Genomic DNA, 27,306 nt, shown 5'->3' with positions numbered 1-27,306 from the left:
CAATTTATACAAAAACAATCAACGTGCATTTATTTAATATACATTGTATGGGTTCAAGCAGACTTAATTTAAAAAAACAAATAAAACAAAACAGCACAGCTCAGAAACCACGGAGAAAGGACAGACATCTAAGAAAAGAGACGACACAAGAGAAAGCTGGAGAGCTGGCGTCAGGGCTCTTGGTTGGAGACCTGCTTTGAATATGTTTCTTGCAGGTACTTCTTAAATGCTGGAAGAGAACATAGGGGGCTCGGGTGAGTGATGGATGGGGGAGGCCTATTCTCCCTGTCCAGCAGATACCCCAGTGTTGCCATCTGGTTGGCTCCCTGGGACACTGGTTTCCAGAGTCCAGAAAGGAACAGGAGATATATTCTACCCCCCCGACCCCTTCATCTTTGTGAGTATGGAGAAGCAGTGAGGGGGATGAGGGAGAAACCAACCGAGTCCCCAGGGTCCCTTTGTACGTTAGCAAGGGTCACTCTGAGCTGGACAAGGCCCTACCTGTGGGGTTTTTCCAGAGCTCTGCAGCATGTGTGTTCAAAGGGCTCTCGATGTTGGGTTCTCCTAGCAGGCTCTGGATGGAGAGCAAGATGGTCCTGACATCATACAGTGCAGACCACTTGTCCTTGAGGATGTCCAGGCAGATGTTGCCCTGGGTGTCCACGTTGGGGTGGTAGCACGGTGTGAGGAACTTCACTGTGGGTGCGTTGTAAGGGTAGCCACTGGGGAACTCTAGGGAGAGTTTATACCTCAGGTCTTCATATACCTGGCATTCGGGGAAAGAAGGGCAGGGTAAGCCTGTGTTCACCTTGTGCCCTCACTTCCCCCATCCCACCCCAGCAGGCCACATTCTATCCAAGCCCCAAATAAGGGCCATGCAGGTAGGAACTTAGGAGTGCGTCTGCGTCTGACTAGCAAACTGTATGCTAAGTTGGCCTATGACATCAGTGACCTTCTGGTCAAAAGATTGACCTGGCATCCTGAGCGAGGGCTACCAGAGTGGTCCGACTAATATCTCAATTACTAAAGGGAAAATTTAGATCCAATTTCTGACTTAAAACCAGATCTGCAGTAACTGGAAGCTGTTAGTGCCCTCCCACAAGCCAAGATGCCCCGCCTACTCTATCACTCACTGCCTTGAGAGTGCCTTTCCCTCACACTGAAGAACACAACCACAGGGCTCAGAGCCTGTGAACAGGCTCAGGGCACTGAAGCCGACCTAGCACTTGGAGTTCACTTCCTCAGCTAAGTTCACCACACTTAGCAAAGTGCTGCCCACTTACAGTGCCGGCGGCTCCATGGATGGTTCCTACCCATTTGAACAGGTTGTCTGATTCGGGGAAGGCGGAAATTCCTTTGTCACCAGACATCTGAGGAAGGAAACACCCAAATGATGCATTTGAGCATACACTTATAGGCACAGCAAAAGGGATCAGTGGGTGAGCGACTGCCCCGCCCGAATCATGCTATGCCTCTAAATAAAGCAGCCAAGCCACGGGCTGATCACCACGCTAGGGCAGCAGGGAAGCACCTTCAGTGCTTCCAAATTTTGCCTCTTCTGTTTTTCACCTGGGATTTAAATGTCACTAAAACATGTAGATTGCTACTTAGGGGTAATGTAGCAATGGACAACCAGAGGAGAGAATTCTCTAAGGGATACCAATTCCAAGAAGGGTGGGGATGGGCAAGGTTAGAGCTGGGGCCAGAAAAGTAAGTAGGGATGAACCCAGATAAGGTTATGACTCCATACACAGCTGCGGTGCTCAAGTGAGGGCTGGCATTCAAAGGGCTTCCCGTAAGAGAGAGAGTGAATTACACCCATAGTATGTATGAGCAGGTAGCCACAGTAGTAAAGGAGGCTACTGATAATTGGGTGGGGGATGGAAAGATAGGCCAATTGATCTTAGAACACGCAGTCACTCACCATGAGGGTCATCAGCTCCTGCTGTAGCCTGCAAAGAGAAGTCAAGGTTACTCGGGGGCACTGTGGAGGTGATACATCACTTCCCACCAAACTATCCTGAAGAGTTGTCATGGAGGCCTTGCCCCTTCTTCAAAGGCAGGTTTAGCTCGGGCGCTTATCATCTACAGGAGGACCCAGATGAGCCTTCTGGCCGCATGTTAACCCCAGCGCTCGCCGAACCACCTATGAGAGTTGCCTGGCAGCGCCGTCAGCCTTCCATTTCCTGCGTTCCTGGTGCCCCTCTTGTGTCCCAAGGCCCCCGGGGTGACCTCCGCACCACTCACCTCTTGCCCACAGGGCCCCGGGCGGCGCCCCCGCAGGGTTCTGCTCCTTTTCGAACGGCGGCAACGCTGGCTGCAGCTGGGTCGCGGTTCTGCGAGGCCATCCCAGAGGTGCTGGCACGGAGACAAGCGTGTGGAGAGGAAAGAGCAACTGCGGGGCTGCGGGCCGCCGCCCGCGTTTGAATTGTAACCCTCCTGCTGCGCTAGCCAATCAGAGGCTCGCTTGGGTTTGATCCAGCCAATGGGACGCCCAGGATTGCTCTGCCTCTGCGCAACTGCTAGGCCACCCAGTAATGCACTGCGATTGGACGGCGGGGCGTACTTCGGATAGCCGATTGGTGAAGAAGGCTGCCATTAACTAACGAATAGGTGGCAGATTGGTGGCCTTTGGACGACGCCGACCATTAAAGGGTCAAAGGAAGGGTCCACGTGTGTACGCCGCCCCTCCCCCGCCGGGTCTCTTGGAACCCTGACTTCTGCCGTCAGTCTGTAATTTGGCTATGCAGCCAGGTATGAATTTGACTTCTTGATCCTCCTTGCTTTCACTTCCAAGGGTTGAGATTTCACGAGCGAGTGCTCCACACGCCCGGCAATGGTTGGACCTCCGTCCAGATCCGCTGGTCGGTCCAAGCACACACACGCCCAGCAGGGAGCACATCTTCCGGAAAAGGGAGAACTTGACAGTGTTATTCTCCAAGCCGGAAGCCTTTTCTCCTCATCCTAATAAAAATGTTAGTTACTTTTTTGGGTTCCCAAGAACTTAAAAAAAAAAAAAAAACTTAGAAAGGCGCCGGTTGTCAGAGCAGACTCCCCATCTATTAGTAAACGTGGGTTCAGGTGGCGCATGCCTGTAATCCCATGGAAGGTGAGGACAGGCAGGTCAAGAGTTGAGGGTTATCTCTAGGTTAGCCTGGGCTATATGAGACTGCGCCTTAAGGAGACAAAAACAAGGTCTGATGGTGCTCAACGCCTTTAATCCCAACCAAGGCGGAATCTTTGAGTTTTAGGTTAGCCATGGCTACATGTCAGAGATCCTGTCTCAATCCCAAAAGGCAAAAACAAAACAAAAACAAAGAACCCCCCCAAAAAACAACAACCAAAAAACCCATACTCTACTAAGTTTGCTTACAGCCTCAGCAGTCAGTGAGTGTGTTAGCCTATAGCCTATAACATTGGGAAAATAAAAGGCAACTGCATTTTTCCTTTGGTAGGCCATCCTTCCCTTTGGGCTAGCCTTCACACTGTGCAACATTCCTAAGCTGGAACAAGGACGGAGACTGTGGGAGAGCACAGATGAGGTGGGCAGGCATGTAGGTGGTCCGTTTCTGGTGTGCAGACTTATTTGGCCCTTGCTCTGTCAGGTCCCACAAGGCACTCATTACAGCAGGCTCACCACCTGTGTTTATTACAAACTTGTTTAATTGCTTCTTATTCCAATAACTTTAGAAACAGAACCACAAGCCAGTCTGGGGGGCTCTGCAGTGAGTCACTACAAACTAGCTCATGTACAGCTTGATGCTGCTAAGAGCCAACTAGACCGCATCCCCATGATGGCCTCAGCCGGGCCGGGAAAGAGGGTCTGGGAGGCAGACTGCCAAGTGTAGTAGCCAGGACACTCGGCTCAGGTCTGGGGAGTTGCTTCAGCAGCACGATGCTCATTTTCTGTCCGTAGTGTCTCCATGTATTTCCGCATCTTCTCAACCATCCAGGATGGCAGAACAAAGGACTTCAGCTCCTCCAACTTCAGGTCCAAGCATCCTCTGTAGGAGACATTGGGTGGAGATTAAAGGGAGGGTGCCAGCCTCCTCTGTGTGCCTACCGAGGCAGAAGGAGATTGGGGGAAGGGGCCCCCTTCTGTATACCTGTAGTCATCGCTGGCAGCCAAGTCTCGGATGTCTTCCTCAATGAGAAGGTACGCCTGAGGGCAAGGGAGAGGGATTCAGGACTCTGATTCATTTCACAGCAAATCAGAAACTCTATTAGGTAGAAGATGCAGGCTGCAGCTTACAGGTCGCTAGGGAGGAGGACGCAGGAAGACACTGGGAATGGTTCCTTGACAGCATCTTTCACTTAGAAACTTTACAGGTGGAGGAGTAGATTCCAGTGACAAAGGAAAAGAATTGCCCAGGCTGTACCCGAACTTCCTGACTCAAAAAATTTATCTATGGCCTTCCCACTAAACAACTACTACAATAACTGACGTGATTTACAGCAGATGGTAAGAGCTAGCAGAATACAGAGATGAGAGTAGGAAGCGATATTTACCCTGGGGACTCGGACAACGATGTAAGGGTTTGGTCAACAATGCCGCTGTGCAGTGGTTGTAGCACTGAGTTTTCCTGGGGCCCTGAACTCACACACTATTTGTTTCTGTTTTTGTAGCTGGGTTTGGCTTGTAACTCCTGCAGCCTAGGCTGGCCTTGAACTCATTGCCATTCAACTGCTTTAGCTTCTAAAGTGCTAGGATTGTAGGCAAGTGTCACACAGATAGGCACAATGTACACTAAATAACGTAATCATTTTTTAAAAGAATTGGTATTGGGGATTAAATCTGGGGCCCTCCATAAGTCAGATACGCACTCTACCCCATATATATCTCCAGCAGCCTGCCTTACCCCCCCCCCCCCCCCAACTGCTTTTTTGAGATGGGGTTTCATGTAGCTCAGGCCAGTCCTAACTTTTCAGATAATAGAGGCTGGCCTTAAACTCCTGTCCTTGCCTCAATTTCTCAAGTGCTGGGATTACAACATCCCTAGCCTTTTGGAAAAAGCAGCCTACTCTAAAAATTTGACACAACTTCTTGCGCTAAGCCTGGTCTGTAGCCTAGCAAGCTTTGAATTAAAAACCCTCCTGGCTGGGCTGATGGCATCTTTAATCCTAGCACTCAGGAGGCAGAGGCAGGCTGGTCTACACAGTGAGTTCTAGAACAGCCAGGGTTATATATTGAGACTGTATCTCAAAAGAAAACAAAACAACAAAGAAAAACACAGAAACCCCCGCCTCACCTTCCTGAGTAGCTGGGATAATGGGCTCATGTCACCAGGCCTGGGCAGCCCAGCTTTAAAAGACCAGTGCTGAAGCTCTGGGCCTCTACTGCTGCCCTCTTCCTCCTTCCTTCCTTTGGGGCAGGGTTTCACTGTGCAGCTTTGGCTGCCTAGAACTCACAATCATTTGGTTTCCTCTGCCTTCCAAAGAAAGGCAGGCTGAGGTTACAGATGTGCACTCCATGTCCACCTCTGCTCATGTTTCTACTTCGAGTCCTGCTGCATTCTGTTACTTAAGTGAAGCAATTTGGAGTCATTTATAAAAGTGTGGCACTGAGTCACAACATAAAAGAAAGCTCTCACTGCCAAAAGGCAGGTGGCGTACACAGGAATTCAAGGCCATCAGAGTACACTGCCTGAGGAGAACGCTGTCCACAGTCATCTGAGGACACACAATGATCCTGACTGCTGCTTGATTTGAGCTGAGATGTCTTGGAGTAGATAAGAATCTGGAAAGTGCTGCCAGGTATGGTGGACATCTTTCTTTTTTCCTTTGTTCTGTTTTGTTATCTTGAGACAGGGTCTTTCTGTTATGTAGCTCTGGCTGCCCTAGAACTCACTCTGTAGACCAGGCTGCCTTGTACTCACAGAAATTCACCTACCTCTGCCTCCAAAGTGCTGGGTTAAAGGTGTCTGCCACTATGCCTGGCCGTTAACATCTTTAACTTGTGTCCCTACTGTGTTGAGAAAGCATTCTATAGCTGTATCTGTGAAGATTCCCTGTATCTCTACTATGCTGTGGTCAATGAATAAAAACCCAGGTACAGACATATTTGGAAAGAAGCATTGCTGGGCGATGAGTTCCAGGACAGCCAGGGCTGTTATGCAGAGAAACAAACAAGCAGCCTTTTCTATGGGCATCTAACATGATCCAACTTACAGGAGCGGGAGGGAAGTTGAGAGGGAGCCCTGGAAACCTTAGTCTGCTCTTCAGCACCAAGGACCAGGTCTCATGGTTCCCTTCCACCATTGTGAAGCTTAGGGTGTCTACAAAGTTTGGAGACAAGCTGTGGCTGAGAGCTGGGCCATGACCCCTGGCCCGGGTGCGTCTCTGGCAGTGAGTGGTGCATTTGAGCAAGCTTACCATCTTTCCTCCTGTTGCCCGCATATGATGCTGCTCAGCCAGCCAGTGCTTGTCCTGAGGATCTGCTGCATACTGTGAAGGATAAAGTTGGTACGAGAATGTTAGCTTAGTGGGAAGGGTTCTTCTCTTTGCCCCTTGGCCAGTTCTTACCAGTGGACCTTGTCTTGGCAGGTGTGTAGAACCAAGGGGTCACGAATCTCTACAGTGCAGACTCAATCATGCCCAGGGAGCCCGGGGTTGCAACCTAGTTGTCAGAGTTCAGGTACATGTCCACGCTCCCTAGATCTCCTTTCTTAAATTATAGCATCCCTGGAGACAGGCGACGGTTATTTTAGAGTCCATCTAAATTGACCATAGGTTCCTTCTAACACCTATTGTTATTGGGCTCAGTATTTTTTTTTTTTTTTAATCTTTGGTTTCTGATAGGGTATCACTGTGTAGCCCAAGCTAGGAGTACCTCTGGATACCCCATCCCTGCTTCTGAGTACTGAGATGATGAGCATGTGCTATTACTGGCAGGAAAAGGACCGTATTTTCTAAAACAAAAGTCAAGAAAAAGCACCATGTTAAACCACCTGGTTCTAGATTTCAATATGGAAGACAAATACGGCTAAACCTCCTACAAACCTGGTAGTAATTGCCTCCAGATTTTGGTTTCCTCATTTGTAGAGTGGAGAGCACTGCCACCAGGCATGGTGGCACACGCCTGTAATCCTAGCACGTGTGAGGTGGAGGAAGCAGGACCTGGAGTTCAAGGTCAGCCTGGGCTAACTAAGACCTTGTCAAGAGAGAGCCAGTATTTACTTCACAGGTTCTTGTTAGGAAGCAGAATGGTAGTCCAAAGTGCTAAATGCACTGTGTGACACACACACTGTGTGACACACACAAAAGACCTAGGTCATAAGCTGGGCAGGCTATTTAAACAGAGGGGGGACCTTAGCTAGGTGACTGATTGCTAGATAGCCCAGGTAAACCTCGAAGTCATGGCAGTTCCTCTGCTTCTGCCTCTCAAGTGCTGGGATAGCACATGTCATCACACCTGGGTAGGGAATCACGAGTGCTAGGTCAGTGCTCTACCACTGGGTCATCCCTGGTCCCTCTGCTTAAAAAACTGTCATTATTTTGTGGAGACAGAGTCTCATATGCAGAATAGGCTGATCTCTAATGTGATCTTTCTGCCCGTGACCACATCTGGTACATGCATGCACACGTACGCATGCACACGTACGCATGCACACACACACACACACACACACACACACACCACACACCCCTTTTGCATTTTTAAGTGATAGCTCACTTCTCAAGTATTGTTGTAATAAAAAACTAAGAGGGTATGACTGCAGACACAGAAATTCCATTTTCGGGCATTTACCCTTAGACTCATCTAGAGATATAAACAAGAACACTTGTTGGAACAGTTTTTATTACAAAAGTTTGGAAGGGACTATCCACCAGTAAGGAAGGGCTGGCTGGGCACAGGCCTGTAATCCTAGCACTCGGCAGGTGGAGGCTGAGGGCCTGGAGTGAGTGAGGGAACAGCCTGGGCAGCGTGAGACTCTGTTTAAAAGCAATCCTGTGACGTCTATGCTGTTGTTACAAGTAAGATGATGGCAAATTATTTGTGTAGGACAGATAAGCCATCGAGATATCACTGACAACAGGTTTTTCTGTAAAAATATCAGTCAGTTGCCTGGTGGTACTGGTACATGCCTTTGGTCCCAGTACTCAGAAGGTAGAGGCAGGAGAATTTCTTAATTTGAGGCTAGCCTGATCTACAGAGCCAGTTCCAGGACAGCCAGGATTACACAGAGAAACCCTGTCTCCAAAACAAACAAAATAAAACTGTACAAGACTAAAGGCAGAAAAGACGCTGGGCAGGGTGGACCGTGCCTGTGTGCCATGCTTTAGCTTGAGCTGCAGAGTGTAGGGGACTGCAGACTTGCACCTGGCTGCACTTCCTTTCCAGGAACAATCCCATGAGGCAGGCAAAGGGAGCTCTCTACACTGGGCTTGGCATAGCTGGGCAAAGGGTGCAGGTAAGGGAACCCAATTCCAGATGTTTTGACTACCAAGTCAGTGTTTGTCCAAGCTTCTCTATGCCTCAGTTTCCAAGGCTGTCTACAACCACAGTGGCATGGCTCTCCCCTCCAGCGCTCACCTACCTTTTTTTTTTTGTTCTTTTTTTTCAGAGCTGGGGACCAACCCAGGGCCTTGCGCTTCCTAGGCAAGCGCTCTACCACTGAGCTAAATCCCCAACCCCGCGCTCACCTACCTTAAAGAGGTGTGGGTGCTTGATGTAAATCCTCCCTCTGGTGCCTCCCATCCCTAAGGCCCTGAAAAATGAAGGAAGAGTGGCAGTAGGTGCTGGCCCCGTTAGTGAGCCGTCAGCCAATCCTCCCCATTAGTACCAAGGGTCTCAGACTTACTTGTTGGCTCGAGACCCCAAAACAAAGGTGGTAGATTCATTCAGCCGAGCTGGGTCCCACTGGAAAAACAAAAACAAAAACAAAAACAGGCCAGTAAGGGGTCGTGACACTCCTTCCCTGTCCTTTCTTCCTCCCTCCTTATCCATTACTTGATAGTTTATGCAGGGAATAGAGTACTTACAATGTTAGGCTCTGTGCTAGACACTGAGGATAGAGAGATGAGTTAAGACACAGACTGATTGCAAGACTATCTGATGGACCATCTGAGGGGGCCATGACATGGCTGGGTGCAAGACATGGGAGGTGTATAAAGGGATGGATAAAACAGACAGGTCTCTCTTGAAGAGCTAACCCCTGAAGTTACCTCTGGAACGGTGAGTGCAAATCAGACAGGTAGGGAGGGAAGGGGCATCCTGCAGAGTGCAGTATATAAAGGCTGAGGAGCACTGGTTTGGAACACTGAACAAACTAGGTAGTTTCTGTGTTACGCTAAGAAAGGGAAAATGAGTGAGAGGCAAGTGAGAAAGCACAGACAACTGGAGTCCCTCGCCACACTGATGGGTTGTGCTGTGGTCACACAGAACCACTACAGCGTCTACTGGAGTAAGCCTGATGTGCTTTAAGGATAGTTTACTCTTTCAGCAATGTGGATGACACACAAGAGAGTGAGGCTGCTATGACAAATCAGAATGGAGGGCCTAAGCTATGGCAAAAGTGAGGAGGAGGAGAAAGCAGACAGGAACTGTAGTGCATTCATAGGTAAGGGCTGGACTGGATGCAGAGGCGAGGGAAGACAACAGGCAACATTAGCTAAGGTAAGAAATAGACAGGAGCTGAACACGGGAGGCCCTGTGTTCTGTTACAATCATCAGCACATAAAGTGGAGCTCACTTTTTGTCACAGTGGTACACACCTGTGAGGCTGAGAAGGATACTGAGTTCAGGGCTAGCCTAGGCTACATACAGTGAGAGCCTATCTCAGAATAACAAAACAACAAACACTAATGTTTTATGAAGAGAGATCCTCATTACAATGTTGGATCTGCTGTGTCTGAGAGCTTATTTGGAGGTTCTGGCTGGGGGCATAGCGCCTGTGTACCTCTGACCAGAAAATGACCGTGCTCTGCCAAGGAAGGTGAGTCACTCTCTTAGAATGAGATGCAGCTTTAGGAGGGGTGCACATGGAATGGCGAGGGTGGGACAGTCCACCTGCCAAGCCTGCCACATCACCTTAGTCAACTCTAGGCACCACTGGAGTGACATATGTTGTAGGCAGATGGCCCTCACACCCTAGATAAGCTGTTTGCCACGCCTGTGCAACTTCCGGCAGTGAGGACTAGCAAAACAGGAAGAAACTACAAGGTTGAGAGCTGAAGGTATGAGAGGGACAAAGAAACCTGGGAAGTGTGTAAGACTTGGTCTGAGAGGGTTGGGGATTTAGCTCAGTGGTAGAGCGCTTGCCTAGGAAGCGTAAGGCCCTGGGTTCGGTCCCCAGCTCCGAAAAAAAAGAACCAAAAAAAAAAAAAAAAGACTTGGTCTGAGGCCATAATCGTGGATAAGTAAGATCCCTGAGCCCACCATGGACAAGAGGCACTGGAGGTCTTACAGAGGATGAGTTTGAATCAGGCAACTTACAACCACCAGCTTCAAGGGAATATAATGCTCTCTTCTGACCTTAATGGGCACCCACATACATACTCACATACATATAAAAGCTTTATACTAAAAAGACCCAGAGAGCTGGTGAGATGGCTCAATGGGCAAGAGCATGTGCCCTGAGCATGGTGATGTGCATCTGATCCCCAAGACCACACAGTGGAAGGAGAGAACCAACCCCTGGGAGGGTCACTGACCTTCAGATGATCTTGTGCACGCATGCACGCACAGTAAGTAAATGCATTAATAGCCACACAGAGGAGATTTGGGTGAAGTGGGCCAGGGAAATAGTACTGGGGATGCCTACCATATGGGTCATGCTGAGGAAGACCTCTTTTTAGGACCAAAAAGGGGGTTTGGAGAAAACATAAAGATTCAGGAGAACCTGGATCACCAGTTTTAGAACTCGAGAAATTTCTTGAAGATTTTAGAATCTAGTGGTTCTATATGGTCTGTGCTGTGGTCACACAGCACAACCCATCAGTGTGGCTATGGACTCCAGTTGTCTGTGCTTTCTCAGTTGTCTTTCACTCACTTCCCCTCTCTAGAGCAACACGGAAATTACAACTGTAGGGAAGCAGAGGGAGGGCTAGATGAGGTGGATGAGGTGGCTCATTCAATGCCAATGTCTGGGAAGAGGATTCTTTCTTAGCTGAGAAGATGCCCCTCTCTGCCTGCAGAGCAATTTCATAATTAGTGATTTATGGGGAGGCCCCTGCCCATGGTGCACGCCGCCACCTCTGGGCTGGTGGCCCTAGGTTCTACAAGAAAGGTTAACAGGCACAGTAGCTCATGGCTTTAATCCCAGCATTTGGGAGGCAAAAACAGGCAGGTATCTGTGAATTCAATGGGGGAGATGGGGACGAAGCAGGCCAAGTGGGCCGGCCACAAGGAGCAAGTCATTAAGCAGCACCCTCTATGGTCTCTGCGTCAACTTCCTGCCCTGAGTTCCTGTTCTGACTTCCCCTTGCTGACGGACTGTGATGTGGAAGTGTAAGATGAGATTAACCCTGTCCTCCCTAAGTTGCTCTTGGCCATGGCATTTTACCACACCAATAGAAACTGTAACAAAGACAGTAGCTAACTTATTTAATAAAGTTCTAACAAGGATGCCTCACTAGGCATCCACATTTCAATAAAGAATTCTGATCATAAATAAAATTGCAAAAGTATCTTGGAGGTGGCAGAGGCTAAAGGCATTAACAGATCAGGGCCTCATGCTTGGCTTTATCACCAGCAGCTGTATGCCGAGGCAAGCTTCAAGTGTATTGGGAGCGTGAGATAATGCCAGGAAACAAGATGCCACCAGCCCAACAGGGGATGGCAGGAAGGACTCTCAAGCCCAAACAGGGACACGATCTGCATCTTGTCACAGCATCACAAAGATAAGTGAGCCAGCAGAGCACAAAATCCTGGGTGGTGTCTTCACAGACAAAGCAGCAAGTGTTAGCAGCTGTCAGTTTAAAGACTTAATTCTCCCTTTTAGAAACTTACTTTTAGCCTTGAACTTGCAGTGATCTTCCTGCCTCTGCCTCCCAAGTGTTGGGATACACGCGTCAGCACTGTGCTCTGAATTTTAAAATTATCTATTAAAAACTAATCAAAACCAGGGCCTCGTTCATGCCAGACGAGAGCTCTACTACAGGGCTGAGCCTTTAGCCCAGCTTTTAAGTTTCCCTCTAATTCCAGGAAAGAAGGAAGTCATTCCACCTGCAGGAAAATGATGCAACTGCAGGGGTCACATTAAATTAATCAAGTAAGTTTCAGAAAGACAATACTGTACGCTTTCTCATGTGCAGTTCCTAGATCCCATATATACATATAAATCACCTATGTATATATGACATGAATGTAGACATGAAGCTTAGGGAGCAGAGGGGGCTGATGGAGGGCCAGACAGGCAAGGGAAGGCAGCAGAGCGCGGACAGGGCGTGTCCTCAGTACAGCGTGTGTTAGGATCACACCTAGGGCCTTCATACGCCAGACAGTATCTGCTGCCCAGCCCAGCTCTTTACTTTCCTTCTAATTCTAGTCCTTCCTTGGAACACTGTCTGGAGGCCATAGTGGCCGAAGGCAGGGAGACAGGGAAGATGGGTCTGGAATGGTGTGAACATAGCACGTATCATCACTTCCAATCTCTGCCTCACAGGGGCCCAGAGTCTCAGTCACTGTCATGTTCACACAAGCGTACCTTGGGGCCTTCTCGGCGAATTGGTTCACAGGATTTTGGTTTCCATCTGCTCAGAAGAAAAAAAAACCAGGTGAATTCTCCAAGTGATGGAGGGAGGGATGTCACTGGAGGGCCAAGTGATGATGGTGTACTGTTTTCTGGCAGTCATTAGAAATAAAAAGGAGGGGCTGGAGAGGCGGCTCAGCAATGAAAGGCACAGCTGCTCTTCCAGAAGACCTAGGTTCAGTTCCCAGCACCCACACAGCAGTTCACAACCGTCTGCAATTCCAGTTTCAGGGGATCTGACATGCAGACATACATGCAGGCAAACCACCAATGTACATAAAAATAAAACCCTAATTAAAAAAATATGAAGAAAAGAAGGCCTAGAGCAGAAACTACCTCAGAGCCTAGCAACGGGCAAGGCCAGGTGTGTCCCACTGCAGCTTTCTCTTCTGTGGGAAGGAGGTCAGGCCGGCAGCTACCCTGTCCACCTTGTGTTCATGAGGGTGAAAATGCCTGGTCTACTTAGTGAGTTCAGGCCAAAAATGGTTTAGAGTAAGACCCTGTCTCCAAGACAGGACTTTTAAAAAGGCTGCAGAAAGGATGCTGTAACTGGATACAGATCGTTATAACTTTGCCCAAACTCACAACAGCAGGAATGAACCCCACAGCAGCCTGCAGGCTCCATGATGGCGGTAAGCTGAGGCAGTCATAAACTCTAACAAACGTGCCATTCTAGTGTCAGTTGTTGCTAACAGGTACACATGTATGGGGCAGGGAGGGAGGATTTATTACCCTGAATCTTCTACTCATTTTGTGATGTATCTAAGAATGCTCTCTAAATAGAACTTAAAAGAGCTCTTTGAAAAGAAAAGAACCATCCTCTAGTCTCTAATAGTGCTATAGTGCTTCTAATAATTGTATGATTAGTTTTTGTTTTTGTTTTTTTTTTTTTTTTTGTGACAGTGTCTCATATAGTCCAGACTGGCCTTTAAGCCACTAGTCACTGTGTAGCTGAGGATAACCAGAATCATCCTGACTTCACCTCCTAAGTGTAGAGATCTCAGGTGCCTGCTACTGGAGCCTACTAGGGCAAGTAATAGTGACTTTAAAAAAAAAAATCTGCTAAATTTTTACAGAGTACTCTTTACAGAGTACTTGTAAGCTTGTACTTAGATCAACTCTGAACATTCAGACATGAATCAGGTCTGGGGTTTAATCAAGTTGGAACTGTTGTGGGCTGTGTAAAGCAGGACAAAACAACTCCATCTCTGGGTTGGGAATCCTCTCCCACAGTAGCTTACACCAATGGACCCGAGTCTGCCAGACTTTCATTCCTGGCTTTTTCCCACTCATGGCAACCCACCTCACCCCCCAATTCCCTTTAGCTCTTACAGCACTGGTAACCCCTACTCACACCATGCCAGCAGCTGCGCGGTCATTTGACAGGACATGTCCAGGAGGCCGACCTTTCCTCTGCACAGAGAAGAGCTGTCAGAGCCCTGGTCTGGGGGGGCATCCCTGGTCTAGTCTGCTGGGGCCAGGTCAGTCTCCAGGACAGATGATTGTCCAGAGAAAACAAATGACATTGGAAGTGCCTTGGAGAGCGACTGTTTCTCTCCTTGCCACCCCATGCCTGGAAAAGCCCAAAGGTAATGAAAGCCCAGGTCTTCTTTTGGAACCGAAGGGCCCTTTCCCAGCTGGAAGCTCCAACAAGGACTTACTTGCTTACCTTTTTGGGAATGGGGCTTCCTCGGTGGGACTCCTCTTCTGCCTGCCGGCCACGCTGTAGAAAAAGGGAAGAAGTCCGTGCAAGGCTGGTGCCTGGGAGCTGAAGTCTTATGCGGCTACAGTAAACGGGCCCTGGACTCCAGAGGCTACCACCTGACCTAGGTCTCAGGAGTCTTGAATGGTGGCTTTGGACCTGGTTCTACAGATGGTGTGTCATTTCCCAGGTCCACATACTTTACCTGCCTCCCACTTCACTCTCCTCTCCCAAGGCCCTAGGCAGTGATTCTCACCTTGATCCCTGGAAGTTCATGGGCCAATCTGGGTATCACTTTTTCTCCATCTGAAAAGAGTAGCTTTGCCTGAAAGGGAAGACCAGTGCTGACAGTCAGTGCTTGGTGGGGAGTACGACTGTAAATCTCCGAACGGGTAGTTTCCTGTAGTTCACACTCACATTATGTTCAAAGAGGAGCAGGCCAGGAAGGCACCAGCACACACATCCATTTATGAAAAGTGGCTATGAAGCACATTCTGTTTCTGCCTGTGACTATGGAGGAAAGGGAAGGGGCTGGTGAGGCACCAAAGGCTGGCCTGTGCTCAGTGTGTATGAGGCCTCGAAGCACAACAGCCAACTCACGTTAATCTCAGCACTTAGGAGGTTGACCCTCAGGACTGCTGCACATTCATGCAACTCTAAGGGAAAAAAGATGTGTATGCATTTGTGTGTGTGTGTGTGTGTGTGTGTGTAAGTCAGACCTGTCAGCTGTCTTTCCCACGTGCTGTCAGGCAAGCACCTTTAATTTTGGAGCCATCTTGCCAACCCTTGTTTTGAGAAAGGGTCTTTCCATGAGGCCAAGCTCACTGAGGACTTGCTAGGTAGCCAGGCTGGCATCCAACTTAAAACTGCTCTGCCTCTGCCTCCTCGTTGCTGAGCTAGAGGCTTGGAATACGCCCAGCTACGTCTATACTCTTAAGCATTACTCGGAGAGCTTGTCATATAGACCAGGTTGGCCTCAAACACAGAGATCTGCCTGGTTCTGATTCCTCAGTGCTGAGATTAAAGACGTGTGCAAACACCTCTCCCTCCCTCTAATTTCTGAGACAGGTTTTTCAGTGTGGCCCTGGCTGTTCTGGAACTCACTCTGTGGACTAGGTTGGCCTTGAACTGAGACCACCTGCCTATGTGTGCCTCCTCAATGCTGGGATTAAAAGTACGCTCCACCAGTGCCCTGCTGTACAAACCCTCTCAGTGAAAAATGCTATCTGCAAAAATAAAGTGAACAAACGCAAACGAGAAAACTCAAGGGAATACATGGGAGGGGAGCTCAGCCATTTCCCCCAAACAAACACAAGGAAGGGTCAGAGAGAAGGAACACTGAGAAGGAAAAAAGGGCATAAGGAGTGAAGGCAAGAGAACCAGGACTTAACCTACCCGAACTAAAACACTGGGCTGGAAGTTGGCAGTGGGTAAGGATGCTTCGGAACCCACAAGGTTAGTGTAAAATAAATAACTTCCACCAGCAGTGAATAAAATAATCCTAGTGTAAATCATCACGTGTAGTCTGAAGAATTTTCTAATCAAGTAAATGTGTATGTTTTAGACAAGGGAGGCCTAAAACAAATTTTATTAATGTGTGTGTGTGTGTGTGTGTGTGTGTGTGTGTGTGTAAGTAAAACATTTTCTTTTGACAGTGTTTCTCTGTGTAGCCCTAGCTATTCTGGAATTCAACTCTGTAGACCAGGCTAGTCTGAAACTCAGAAATTCACCTGTCTGTGCCTCTCAGATGCTGGGATTAAAGGTGTGCACCACTATGCCCAGCTATTTGTTCCCATACTAGAAGAGGGCATTGGATCCCATAGGACTAGAGTTATAGACAACTCTGAGCTCTCCTGTGGGTGCTGGGAACTGAATTCATGCCCTCTGGAAGAGCAGTCAGTGTTAACTGCTGAGCCATCTCTCCAGGCCTTTTTTGTTGTTTCTACAGACAGGATCTTACTGTGTAGCACAGGCTGGTGTAGACTTCACATGCCTTCACCAGGCTGGCCTTAATCTCAGAGATCCTCTTGCCTCTATTCCTGAGCCCCAGGACTACCACACCTGGCATTCAAAAGCAGGGGACAGGGGTTGGGGATTTAGCTCAGTGGTAGAGCGCTTGCCTAGGAATCGCAATGCCCTGGGTTCGGTCCCCAGCTCTGAAAAAAAGAACCAAAAAAAAAAAAAAAAAAAAAAAAAAAAGCAGGGGACAGTGAATGCTGGTCATGCCTACTTAACATTCTAAAAAAAAATTATTATTATAACTACTATTATTGTGTGTGTATGTGTGTGTGTGTGTGTGTGTGTGTGTTTGTGGCATATATGCCTCAACCCCTACACACACGAGGGAGTCAGATGACAGCTTTATGGCGTTGGTTCTCTCCCCTTTAGGTGGGCTTGGGGGGTTAGTCTCAGGTTGTCAGGCTTTTGTGACAAGCACCTTGCCCACTGAGCCATCTCTCCTGACCCTTCTTCATCTTTACATCTTATCCGAATTCCTCAGGAGTCTCCTAAATCCTTTTCCAATCCAGTGTCCCCGAAGCAGCCAGGACGATGTTTCTTTTACCTTTTGATTATTGGGGATGGAGCCCAGGCAAACACCTTGCTGCTGAGCTGTACTCCAGTTCATAGTTATCTTGCTAAAATGCAAATGACACTAGGCCACTCTGTGATTACACACCCACACCATCCACTGGGGCTGCATGCTCTGCCTACTACAGCCGTGCTGTCTATATACCACGCCATTACCCTATGGAACTGGTAACACTCTCCTCACTCACTCCTTAGACACACCACACCCTTTCTTGCCCTGAACTCTTCATCTTCTAGGAAGCTCTCTTACTGGACATTTGTTGGGTATTGTCATGGGAGTGCACATCGATGGTGCCTGATACTAAGAAGCACATAGTAGGCCCTCAATAAATAACAAGTGGAGTGAGAAATAAAAAGACAGGGACCAGTGAGCTAGCTCAGAAGGTAAATGCATTTGCCGCCTGATGATCTGAGTGAGTTCAGGTATTACTTGGAGGAAGGAAGAATGTCAGACAGTCATCTTCTGACTTTATTTATATACAGTCATCTTCTGACTTTATATACTTGCCGTGGACCACTTACACACATGCACACGGATACACACAAACACCCAGAGGAAAGGGATTTGAGATGCAGGTGAATGAAGAGAGATCTTTCAATTTATCCTCCTTCAGTTCAACCTTAGGGACACTATCAGCAAATGTCTGTTAGCAACGGTTACAGTTGTTCACACATGACGCTCATTCCTGCAGTAAACAGTCTGGCCTCTTAGGAATTTGTTGGCTAAAACAACATAGTCTCCAAGAAGCAGGTCTGTTTCCAGTGTTCTTCTGGGGAGCTGTGCCCTCCCAGAGCTGGGGATCAGGCAGTGTCTTTGCTCCTTTCTGAATCTCGTCACAGCCAAGCAAGGCATCGTTAACAAGTTCACAGTCAAGCAAAGCACATGCTGGATGCTGACAGTCTCCATTAATAGCACAGCTGACACAAGCATCAGGTTCTCTAGTGTCTGAAACAGTCAATTATAGAAATGATGTCAAGTCTCCTGACCACACCTGAGATGCAGGAGGACAAAAAGGGTGCCAGGCCCCATGACCCAAAGAAGCTAAGACTACTTGAAGGGGATTCACCAACCACTTGCAGAGGCGAGGCAGATCTTAAATTACAATTTGTTTTCCTTTTTAAAAACGTGACAAAATTTTATTTATTTATTGACTGCATGTATATGTATGTGTGTGGACACTTATGTAGGTCAGAGGACAGCTTGTGGGAATGGGTTCTGGGAAATTAAACTCCGGCTATCAGGCTTGGTAGCAAACATCTTATTGGCCCTTCTTTGCCTTTTTCATTTGCTTTATTGTGGCAAAACTAACAGATATTACATACATGAGGGGGTATAATGTGTTGGTTTATATCACAATACACTGTTACCACTGCATTTGTGTATGTGTGTACAATTTACAAGTACTTTCCTAAGCAGATATCAAGTAAACAAGAATGACAACATGTACCAAACTGAATCAACCTTCTACCCGCTAGCTACTGTAGCTTCCCAGATAACCACTATTTCCTTCGGTTTCTGTCAGTTTGGTAAGCAGTTTCTTCCTTGGTCACACAGGGATGAACATGCATGACCTGTATGGCTCCTGGCACATGTGTATGCTGCTTCAGTTGTCAGCAGCTGCCCTAAGCTCAACCAGATGTAAGTGGCTTCCTCATGTCCCCCACTCTTAGCCCACCTTGAACCTTTGTCTGCATCCCTTGGCCCTTACCTGCTCCAGGCAGCTGCGGCAGGCCTCCTGAATCAACTGTTCTGCATCCACCTCTTCACCAACGTTGTCTCGCACATTCAGCGCTGCCTTCTGGAAGAACTAGGGGAGAACATCAGCACAAAGTCAGAAGACTTTCAAGAATGCATTAAGCAAAGGGAACACATGTGTAAGGGGAAGGTGGTAACATTGTGGAAGATTGTTGGCTTTGCTTATGCACAGCCTCTCAGTTTCATAATCACTTGTAAAGAAAAAATGCTATGCCACAAGCAAATGAGTCAACATAAGCAGAAAATCAACACAATGGAAAATCATGACTGCATTTTCATTAGTCAGTCCCTTATCTTCTGGACAGGGAAGGTGACCCAGGACCCCAGCAACACCAACAGACAAAGGTTGAGTAAGGCATAAGATAACAGGGAGAGCTTGGTTCTAAAAATGCTAAGAAAGTGTATGATGAGGCCAAACATCTGAGGTGTCTGAGAACACATTTATTTAAGTATACAAGTTGGACCAAGGGGATGCCTCCGTGGGTTGTAAGTATCCAAATTGTATCTCTAAAAGAAAGTTATCAATTCAGGCTGGAGAGATGGCTCAGTGATTAAGAGCACTGACACTCTTCCACAGGTCCTGAGTTCAAATCCCAGCAACCACATGGTGGTTCACAACCATCTGTAATGAGATCTGATGCCCTCTTCTGAAGATAGCAAAAGTATACTCATATATAATAAATAAATCTTTAAAAAAAAGTATAAATTCTTAGATATAAGAAAGTTCTGGAAACTACAATGTTTCTGTTGTGAGAGGCAGCTATAAGGATGCATTGCCACTTTTTAATTAGCAAGTCCAGTGCCTCTGTTGTTAACATAAGAACCAGACTAAATGTGCCAGCTTTTAGTCCCAGCACTTGGAAGGTAGAGGCAGGTGGATCTCTGTGAGTTCCAGGACAGCCAGGACTATGTAGAAAGACCCTGTTTCAAAATAAAATAACAGACAAAATAAAAGGGAGAACACATGAAATGACTGTATATAGCACCACCTTTCTGGAGAGCAACTTTCTTTCCCTCATACCCCTTAATTCCATCTCAAGGAACTGACTCTTCAGAAACCCTCAAGTGGATAAGGATGTACACTTACAGTGTCATCGAAGTATAATTCTTTTTAATAAAAAAAAAACAAACTAGGGGTTGGGGATTTAGCTCAGTGGTAGAGCGCTTGCCTAGCAAGCGCAAGGCCCTGGGTTCGGTCCCTAGCTCTGAAAAAAAGAAAGAAGGAAAAAAAAAAAAACCCTATATGAACTGTTTATTTGGTTAAATGTAGACACCATGAAGGAATTGGTGCTTTACTTTTGTGATGTCTTGGGATTTGAACTCAGGTCTTCAGGCTTGGTGGCAAGTGCCTTTATCTCCTGAGCCATCTCATTAGCCCCCACTGAAGTATTTCATGCAACATGAGAAAAAGTAAACAATCCCAAGGAATCTCCTAGGCACTAGCTAATTAAGTCATGGCATATCGGTGAAAGAGATGCTCTGTAACTATCATGAAGAGTCAGGATGAAGTACTACATGATGATCTAGAAACATGACTCATATACCAAGTGAGGTCAGTCAAGGTGATGAGGTTTGTGCAAGTGACACAGCTAGAGGGCTGTAGAGCCACTGTTGGCAGTCAGCTATTACTACTATTGTGCATGTGTACAGAGGTCAGAGGGCAATCCTGTTTTCCTTCCATCATGTGGGGTCTAGGATCTACCTCCAGGGTATCAGGCTTCATGGGAAGTGCTTTACCCACTGAGCTGTCTCACTGGCCCTGTTTTCTGATTTTAGAAGGAGGCCTCACAGACCCTAGGCTGACCTCCAACTAGTGGAGGATGAGCCTGAACTCCTGATCTTCTTGTCTCTACCTTCTAAGTGCTATTACAGGTATGTGCCACACCTGGCTTTAGAGAATATCACAAAACTGAAACAGAAAAATTGAATTATAGAATAAAAACCTAACACTCTCTACACAGACAGTCCAAAGTCCTAGTGTTTTACTATATATCTACTCATTCTTTTGCCTATCTATCCATCAACTCAATGTTATTAAATATTATTATTTGCAATGTTAAGGTGCAAACCCAGGGTCAGTGTATGCTAGGCAGGCTTATGCACACTGCTAATCTTAAAAAGTGGTATTACATTTATACATACATATATATACATATAGTGTGTGTGTGTGTGTGTGTGTGTGTGTGCGCGCGCGCGCGCATGTGGGAGCACATGTCTTGGCATGTGGTAGAGGTCAGAGCATATCTGTGGGGCTGGATCTTTCCTTCCACTATGTGTGTCCTGGCGATTATATTCAGGTCATGAGGCTTGGCAGCAAGTAAAGTACCTTAAGCCCCTTAGCTCGCTCAATGCTCCAGCCTTTAGTTCTTTGAGACAGAGTCTTAGTAGGTAGCTCAGGTTGGTCTTGAATTCATAATTTTCCTGATTCCGCCTTCTGGGTACTGGGGTTACAAGCATATGCTTCAGTGCTAGGCCTGTTATTAAGCATTATAATATTAAATAGTCTATATTATAATTTCTTTGAAAAAGCCTAAATACATTCTTTAGATTTAGTGTGTGTGTGTGTGTGTGTGTGTGTGTGTGTGTGTGTGTGTGTGTGTGTGTGTGTGTCTGCTGCCTGAGGGACCAGAAGAGGTTGCTGGTCTCAAACTAGAGTTAGGAGTTATGCATGGTTGTGAGCCACCAAGTGTGTGCAGGGAACTGAACCTGGGTCGTCAGTAAGAGCAACAGGTGCTCTTCTTCTTCTTCTTTTTTTCTTTTCTTTTTTTTCAGAGCTGGGGACCGAACCCAGGGCCTTGCGCTTGCTAGGCAAGCGCTCTACCGCTGAGCTAAATCCCTAACCCCACAACAAGTGCTCTTAATCAGCCTTGATTTTTGTTTTTTTTTTTAAAGATTTATTTATTGTATATATATATGAGACACACCAGAAGAAGGCACCAGATCTCATTACAGATGGTTGTGAGCCACCATGTGGTTGCTGGGAATTGAACTCAGGACCTCTGGAAGAGCAGTCAGTGCTCTTAACCGCTGAGCCATCTCTCCAGCCCTTGTTTCTTTTTCTTTTTCTTTCTTTCTTTTTTTTTTTTTTAACATTTATGTATTTGTTTTGTGGACCCATTCCATGGCATACTGTGGAAGCCAGAGGATAACTTGGAGGACTTGGCTGTCACTCTTGGTGGAAGGGCTTTCACTCGCTTAGCCATCCTGCTGGTCCTGGAACATCTTTTTTAAAGCAGCAAACATTTAATAGACATGAATAAAGACTCACTTGAGCAAGAGCAAAGGTTAAAGAGATGGACTGAAGAGATGGCTCAGTGGTTAAGAGCACTGCCTGCTCTTCCAGAGGTCCTGAGTTCAAATCCCAGCAACAACATGGTGGCTCACAGCCATCTGTAATGGGATCTGATGCCCTCTACTGGTGTGTCTGAAGATAGTGACAGTGTACTCACATAAAATAAAAAACAAAACAAACAAAAAAAACTTTACTGAGAACACTGTTAGGGTGCTCAGATGAGGCCAGGCTTCACAGGAACGACACCACTGGATTTATTTTTATTTCAGAGGTTTCTCTGATAGTTGTATGGAGGGTAGATTTAAAGAAGGAAACAACAGTCAGAGCTGGATGAGAAACAGTGAAGGTGTCAAGCAGAATGGGGCATGAACTCTGCAGGAGAGCACTATACATGAAAGACAGAACAGAAGGTCTCTACACAAATGACCCCAAACTGAGCTCTGACCCTGACTGTTCCTGCCCTCCTCACAGTATGCCAGTAGCAGCTCTGCTCTCATAGCTGCCCAGGGGAAGTGAGTTGGGAGGTGTACACCTCCTCTCAGTCTGCATCACAGTTGTGGATGTGAAAATACACAAGCTACTGCCTCACTGCTGGGGCTCCAACACTGTCACTTCCTGCTGGGATTATTTCAGTCCCCCTGCAGTCTATTCTCTACATGATAATAATTCTTTTTTTAAATACAATTATATTAACTAATTTATTTCTCACTATGCACGTATTCTCATTGTGTAGCCCTGGCTCATCTAGAACTTTCTCTGTAGACCAGGCTGACCTTACCCACATATCTGCCTGCCTCTGCCTTCCAAGGGCTGGAATCTTGAATTCCAAGGGATTAAAGATTATGTGCATGCCACCATGCCTGGCTTATAAAATTATTTTTAATTATATTTATGTGTTCAAATGTGCTTGCAGAAGTCAGAGATGCTGAAGCTTCCAGAGCTGGAGTTAGAGCCAGATGGAAGCCAAGCCACCTGCCCTGAATGCCAAGAACCAAACGAGGATTCTTCATCCACAGTGTGTGCTCTTAACTCCCAGCCCTCCCTAAAAACAGCCAGTCATTCCTTTAAAGCATTACATACAGAAGCAGGAGAATCAGGGTTTGAGGCTATCCTGAGCCATGTAGTGGATTTTAAGCCTCTTTGAGCTACTTTAAAAGCCAAACCAAACCAAAAATGGTTGGGATTGTAGAGATAGCTCAGGGGTTAAGAGCACTGGCTGCTCTTCCAGAAGACCAAGGTTCAGTTCCCAGAACCCACATGGTAGCTCACACTGCCCATAGACTCTAGCTCTAGGGGATCCATTGCCCTTTTCTGACCTCTGTGTATACCAGGCACACACAGTACATACCTACATATGTAGGCAGAACACTCATAAACATAAAAACAAAGGAGGGGGAAAAACAACCAAAACAAACCCAAAAGCCCAACAAAACCCCTAAACAATCCAGAAGACAAAAACCCAAATGGCCTCAAAGCCTTCACATGATCTGCAGCTATTTCTTTTTATGTAGTCCGAATTATCCTGATACCAAAACAGAATAAAGAAAATTATAACCAAGCTCCTTGAAGAAGAGAGAAGAAGAATTCTCAACAACAGAGTTGCAAACTGATTTCAAGAAAACATGGTAAATATCATGAGCAAGCAGGCTTTAATCCTGAGACATAGGGATGATTCACATTTGCTAATCAATAATGGAATTCATTAAGCAATAGACTTAAGACAGAAATCAAATGATCATCTTACTAGATGCAGAAAAGGCTTCTGACAAAATAAAACATCATTTTGTGATAAAAATCCTGCGAGAGATGGAATGTATCCCAACATAACAAAGGCTACAGATGACAGACCTACAGCCAACATCCTATTAACTACAGGAAACTCAGAACTGAAATCAGGAACAAGACTCTCCACTCCCATTCAGTACAGTAAAGTCTCAGCTACAGCAACCAGACAAGAGAGACAAAAACAAAGCACACAACAAGGAAGAAAGCAGCCAGCGGAGCTTACTTGCAGATGAGGCTTTACACTCCAGAAAACCATGGGATTGACAAGCACTTTACACACCAGAAAACCATGGGATTGACAAGCACTTTACACACCAGAAAACCATGGGATTGACAAGCACTTTACACACCAGAAAACCATGGGATTGACAAGCACTTTCAACAAAGAGGCAGAATTAAAAAAAAAAAAATCAACATTCAAAACCCTACAGCCTTTCTCTACACTGCCAGCAAAGAGGCTGAGGAAGAACTCAGAGAAATCATTCCATTCACAATTATTACAAAATAAATCTTCCAGTAAAGCTTTAAAAACAGAAGGAAATTGGTGAAGACCCTACAGGATGGAATGACACCCCCCTCCACCCCCCCAGCTCATGGACTGGAAGAATCAATACTGTGAATTGGCATTACCAAGCAATCCCCCTCAAAATGCACAAGTGTCTCTAATAAGAACAGGCACCCTAGCTCTGTTTTTGAGTAGCCCAGTGGTCACCTCTTCTTTTCCCTCATTCCCTACCACTGTTTAAAGTGAACAAGGGCATTATTTGTTTTATACACTGTCACCATCTCAGACATGCCTGACAATATGCTAATCATGAGTTACTATTTTTTCCAGTGTTTGGGATCAAACTCATGGCTTTATACTCATGGCTTTAGACTTTTCATGGTCTAAGCAAGGGTGTTGAATACATTAAAATGAAACCATTTGGCAAAAAAAGCAGTGGAAAAGTTATTGGGGTGTATATTCAGAATGGAAGCCTATTTCCTCTGTGTAGCATGCATGTGAACAGAGACTGTTGACAGGAGGAAGGACCATCCTGCTTGGAAGTACCCTCTATCTCCCCACCTCTTTTCTCTTCTTTCTTTCCTGATAGGATCTTTCTATGTAGACCAGGCTGACCTCAAACTCCAAAGATTTGCTTGCTTCTTTCTCCTGGGTGCTGGGATTAAAGGTATGTGCTACCATGCCTGGCTTTTTCTAAGAATTTTTAAAAAAAATTATTTATTATATATATGAGTACACTGTCGCTGTCTTCAGACACACCGGAAGAGGGCATCGGATCTCATTACAGATGGCTGTGAGCCACCATGTGGTTGCTGGGAATTGAACTCAGGACCTCTGGAAGAGCAGTCAGTGCTCTTAACCTCTGAGCCATGTCTTCAGCCCCACCAGGCTTTTTCTAAAAATTTTTCAAAAAATTTTTGTGTATGTACCTGTGGAATTTATACTCCAGGTATAATCTGCAGAGGCCAGAAGAGAGCACTGGATCCTGGACCTGGAGTTACAGGTGGCTAGGAGTGGCCTGATGTGGGTGCTGGGAACTACAACTGAGTCCTGTGCAGGAGCAGCAAGCACTCCTAACCACAGAGGCTGTGTTTTCCAGCCTCCATTCTGTTTTTCCCTCGTCCAAGGGGTCTTACTGTGCTGCCCAGGCTGGCTGTCAGCTGCCTCAGCCTCCTGCATGGTTGGGCACACTGCAGCACCTGGCTGTACGATCTTGTTCAGCAGTGCTGTTGGCTTTAATCACCATGTCCTCACCTTCATGTACTTGTTGAAGACACTCTGGATCTCCTCATTGATGCTAGGCTGCAGGACAGCACGGAGGAGATCCATAGAGATGGCTGGATCTGTGAAACTGCATTTGGGGGTGGGGGTGGGGGAGACAGAATCAGGGGAGTGTTCCAAACATACATTCCCAGATTACTCAGCCAGTTGGCGACATGGGATTTTAAATTTTTATTTCATTGTAACTCTGTGAAATGCAAATTATTTTCCAAGTGTTTTTTTTTTTCTTTTCTTTTTTCTTTTTTTCGGAGCTGGGGACCGAACCCAGGGCCTTAAGCGCTCTACCGCTGAGCTAAATCCCCAACCCTTTTCCAAGTGTTTTATGAACTATAACATATACACATATATTTTTTCTTTTCCTTTTTCTGAGACAGTCACACTATGTAGTCTGGCTGTCTCAGAACTCACTATATAGATCAGGCTGGCCTTAAACTCACAGAGGTCCACCTGCCTCTGCCAAGCGCTGTAATTAGTAAATGATTATTAAATCATTAATAAATGATTATCGCTACCCCAGGTCAAAAATACAAGAATTCCAAAGGCTCATACGCAGTTTTTCCCCTTCCCCAGACCGGACACTCACTAGTAGTCCCCTGTCAAAGCTGAGAAAACAGAATCTAAGAAAAGCTAAAGGCTTGCCCGAATGTATCCAGTTAACAAACATCAGAGTCTGCATTAGAACAGATGCCTGAAACTTGAATTCACAGTCTCTGACTTACAGATCTCAATCGCTGAGATGGTACTCGACTTTTTATTCCTTCTCTGCTTTGTAGAGGAGTTAGGGCAATAACTGTCAAGGTTACAGGAAGTTAGAGCACCGGAGTCTCTCTTCCCCCGATTTCTGTGCTCTTTCTACGTGTTGTTGATCTCAAATTCCTGCAGTTGGGGGTCTCAAAGCACTCAAAGTCCACATAACGGATATCGGTCTTACCTTGTGGTCATCTGAGATCGGCGGCCTCTTCGCTGCACCTGCCGGTGTTTGATCATTATGTTCCAAGGGTTCTGTGGGGACCAAGTGGGCAAATGTCACCGAGGCCTCTCAGAGTGAGGATGAGGAGAAAGTGAGTATGGAGCGAAACCTAGACGTTCCTGCTTCTCACTTCTCCCACCTTGGGGTGAAGGGGAATTCAGTGGCTGGAAGACCCTGTCAGGGTGGAGGAACTGGGAAAATGTTTTCTGTCACCAATGTCCAAATCTCGCTTTTTCTGGAAGAGCAGCAGCGTTTACCGAGGGTCTTATGAGGCGGGTGAGTCAGGACGTTCTACCCGCCTTTATCAGCCCATCCCACCACAACTCCATCAAGCTCGGGTTAATGTTGTTCATTTCACAGAAGAGAAACCTGGCGCCCAGAGGGTGTCACATCAGGCCCAAGTCACCTAACTAGACTCTGAATCCGGGTCGTCACACGGAGAAAACGGCACCCCCAGAGCCGCACAGCCGCCGCGTTCTTTCGCCCGCGGGCCCGGGGCCCGGGAGCCCGAGGCCCTGCCCGGCCCGAGCCCCGGCCTCGCCCGGGCGCCCTCACCGTGAGAACCGGCTGGCCCGCCGCGCCCGCGTCGCCCAGCTCCAGGCCGCCTCGCTCCGCCCCGCCGGGGCCCCGCGGCTGCTCGGTGTCGCCAGTCGCCCCCATGGCGCCCCCGGCCCACAACAACCTCAGCTCGACTCAGTCACCGGAAAGCGGCGCCGTGACGTCACGGGAGCGCC

General features: G+C 47.0%; 2 protein-coding genes across 7 annotated transcripts; both read right to left on the bottom strand.

The window, feature by feature from the left end:
- On the bottom strand, positions 1–2,401 carry Ube2c (ubiquitin-conjugating enzyme E2C). The gene is made up of 5 exons (NM_001106542.1): positions 2,248–2,401; positions 1,925–1,952; positions 1,284–1,370; positions 502–766; positions 1–229 (listed from the first exon to the last, which is right to left on the bottom strand). The coding sequence occupies exons 1-5, from the start codon at positions 2,346–2,348 to the stop codon at positions 171–173; spliced, it is 540 nt and encodes a 179-aa protein (NP_001100012.1). The 5' UTR covers positions 2,349–2,401; the 3' UTR covers positions 1–170.
- A 1,232-nt stretch (positions 2,402–3,633) lies between these two features.
- Positions 3,634–27,306, bottom strand: Dnttip1 (deoxynucleotidyltransferase, terminal, interacting protein 1). 6 transcript variants are annotated; one of them, XM_039104210.2, is made up of 14 exons: positions 27,128–27,301; positions 26,534–26,604; positions 25,576–25,672; positions 18,693–18,791; positions 14,651–14,719; positions 14,362–14,415; positions 14,047–14,105; positions 12,648–12,693; positions 11,951–12,025; positions 8,802–8,860; positions 8,648–8,708; positions 6,373–6,444; positions 4,107–4,162; positions 3,646–4,004 (listed from the first exon to the last, which is right to left on the bottom strand). In XM_039104210.2, the coding sequence occupies exons 1-14, from the start codon at positions 27,230–27,232 to the stop codon at positions 3,866–3,868; spliced, it is 1,062 nt and encodes a 353-aa protein (XP_038960138.1). In that variant the 5' UTR covers positions 27,233–27,301; the 3' UTR covers positions 3,646–3,865. The 6 variants fall into 6 exon arrangements, 4 of the variants coding, with proteins under 4 accessions (NP_599227.2, XP_038960138.1, XP_038960139.1 ...); XM_039104211.2 differs by lacking the exon at positions 27,128–27,301 and adding an exon at positions 26,979–27,060; NM_134400.2 differs by lacking the exon at positions 11,951–12,025 and having other exon boundaries at positions 3,634–4,004; positions 27,128–27,285.

This window comes from Rattus norvegicus, chromosome 3 (assembly GCF_036323735.1).
Source record: "Rattus norvegicus strain BN/NHsdMcwi chromosome 3, GRCr8, whole genome shotgun sequence".
NCBI classification, from domain to species: Eukaryota; Metazoa; Chordata; class Mammalia; order Rodentia; family Muridae; genus Rattus; species Rattus norvegicus.
The sequence above is the reverse complement of the archived record's forward strand: the minus strand, read 5'-3'. Positions and strand labels throughout refer to the sequence as shown.

Bases quoted from the DNA above. Each gene is read 5' to 3' on its own strand.
- Dnttip1 (XM_039104210.2), bottom strand. From the start codon at position 27,232: ATGGGGGCGACTGGCGACACCGAGCAGCCGCGGGGCCCCGGCGGGGCG. The intron at 14,720-18,692 runs GTAAGGGCCAAG...CTTCCCTTTCAG, and splicing joins GCCGCAGCTGCCTGGAGCAG to GCAAAGCTACTCTTTTCAGA. The intron at 8,709-8,801 runs GTAAGTCTGAGA...TTCATTTTTCAG, and splicing joins TTGGGGTCTCGAGCCAACAA to GGCCTTAGGGATGGGAGGCA.
- Ube2c (NM_001106542.1), bottom strand. From the start codon at position 2,348: ATGGCCTCGCAGAACCGCGACCCAGCTGCAGCCAGCGTTGCCGCCGTT. The intron at 1,953-2,247 runs GTGAGTGGTGCG...TTCTCTTTGCAG, and splicing joins CGGGGCCCTGTGGGCAAGAG to GCTACAGCAGGAGCTGATGA. The intron at 767-1,283 runs GTAAGTGGGCAG...CCCGAATGCCAG, and splicing joins TCCATGGAGCCGCCGGCACT to GTATATGAAGACCTGAGGTA.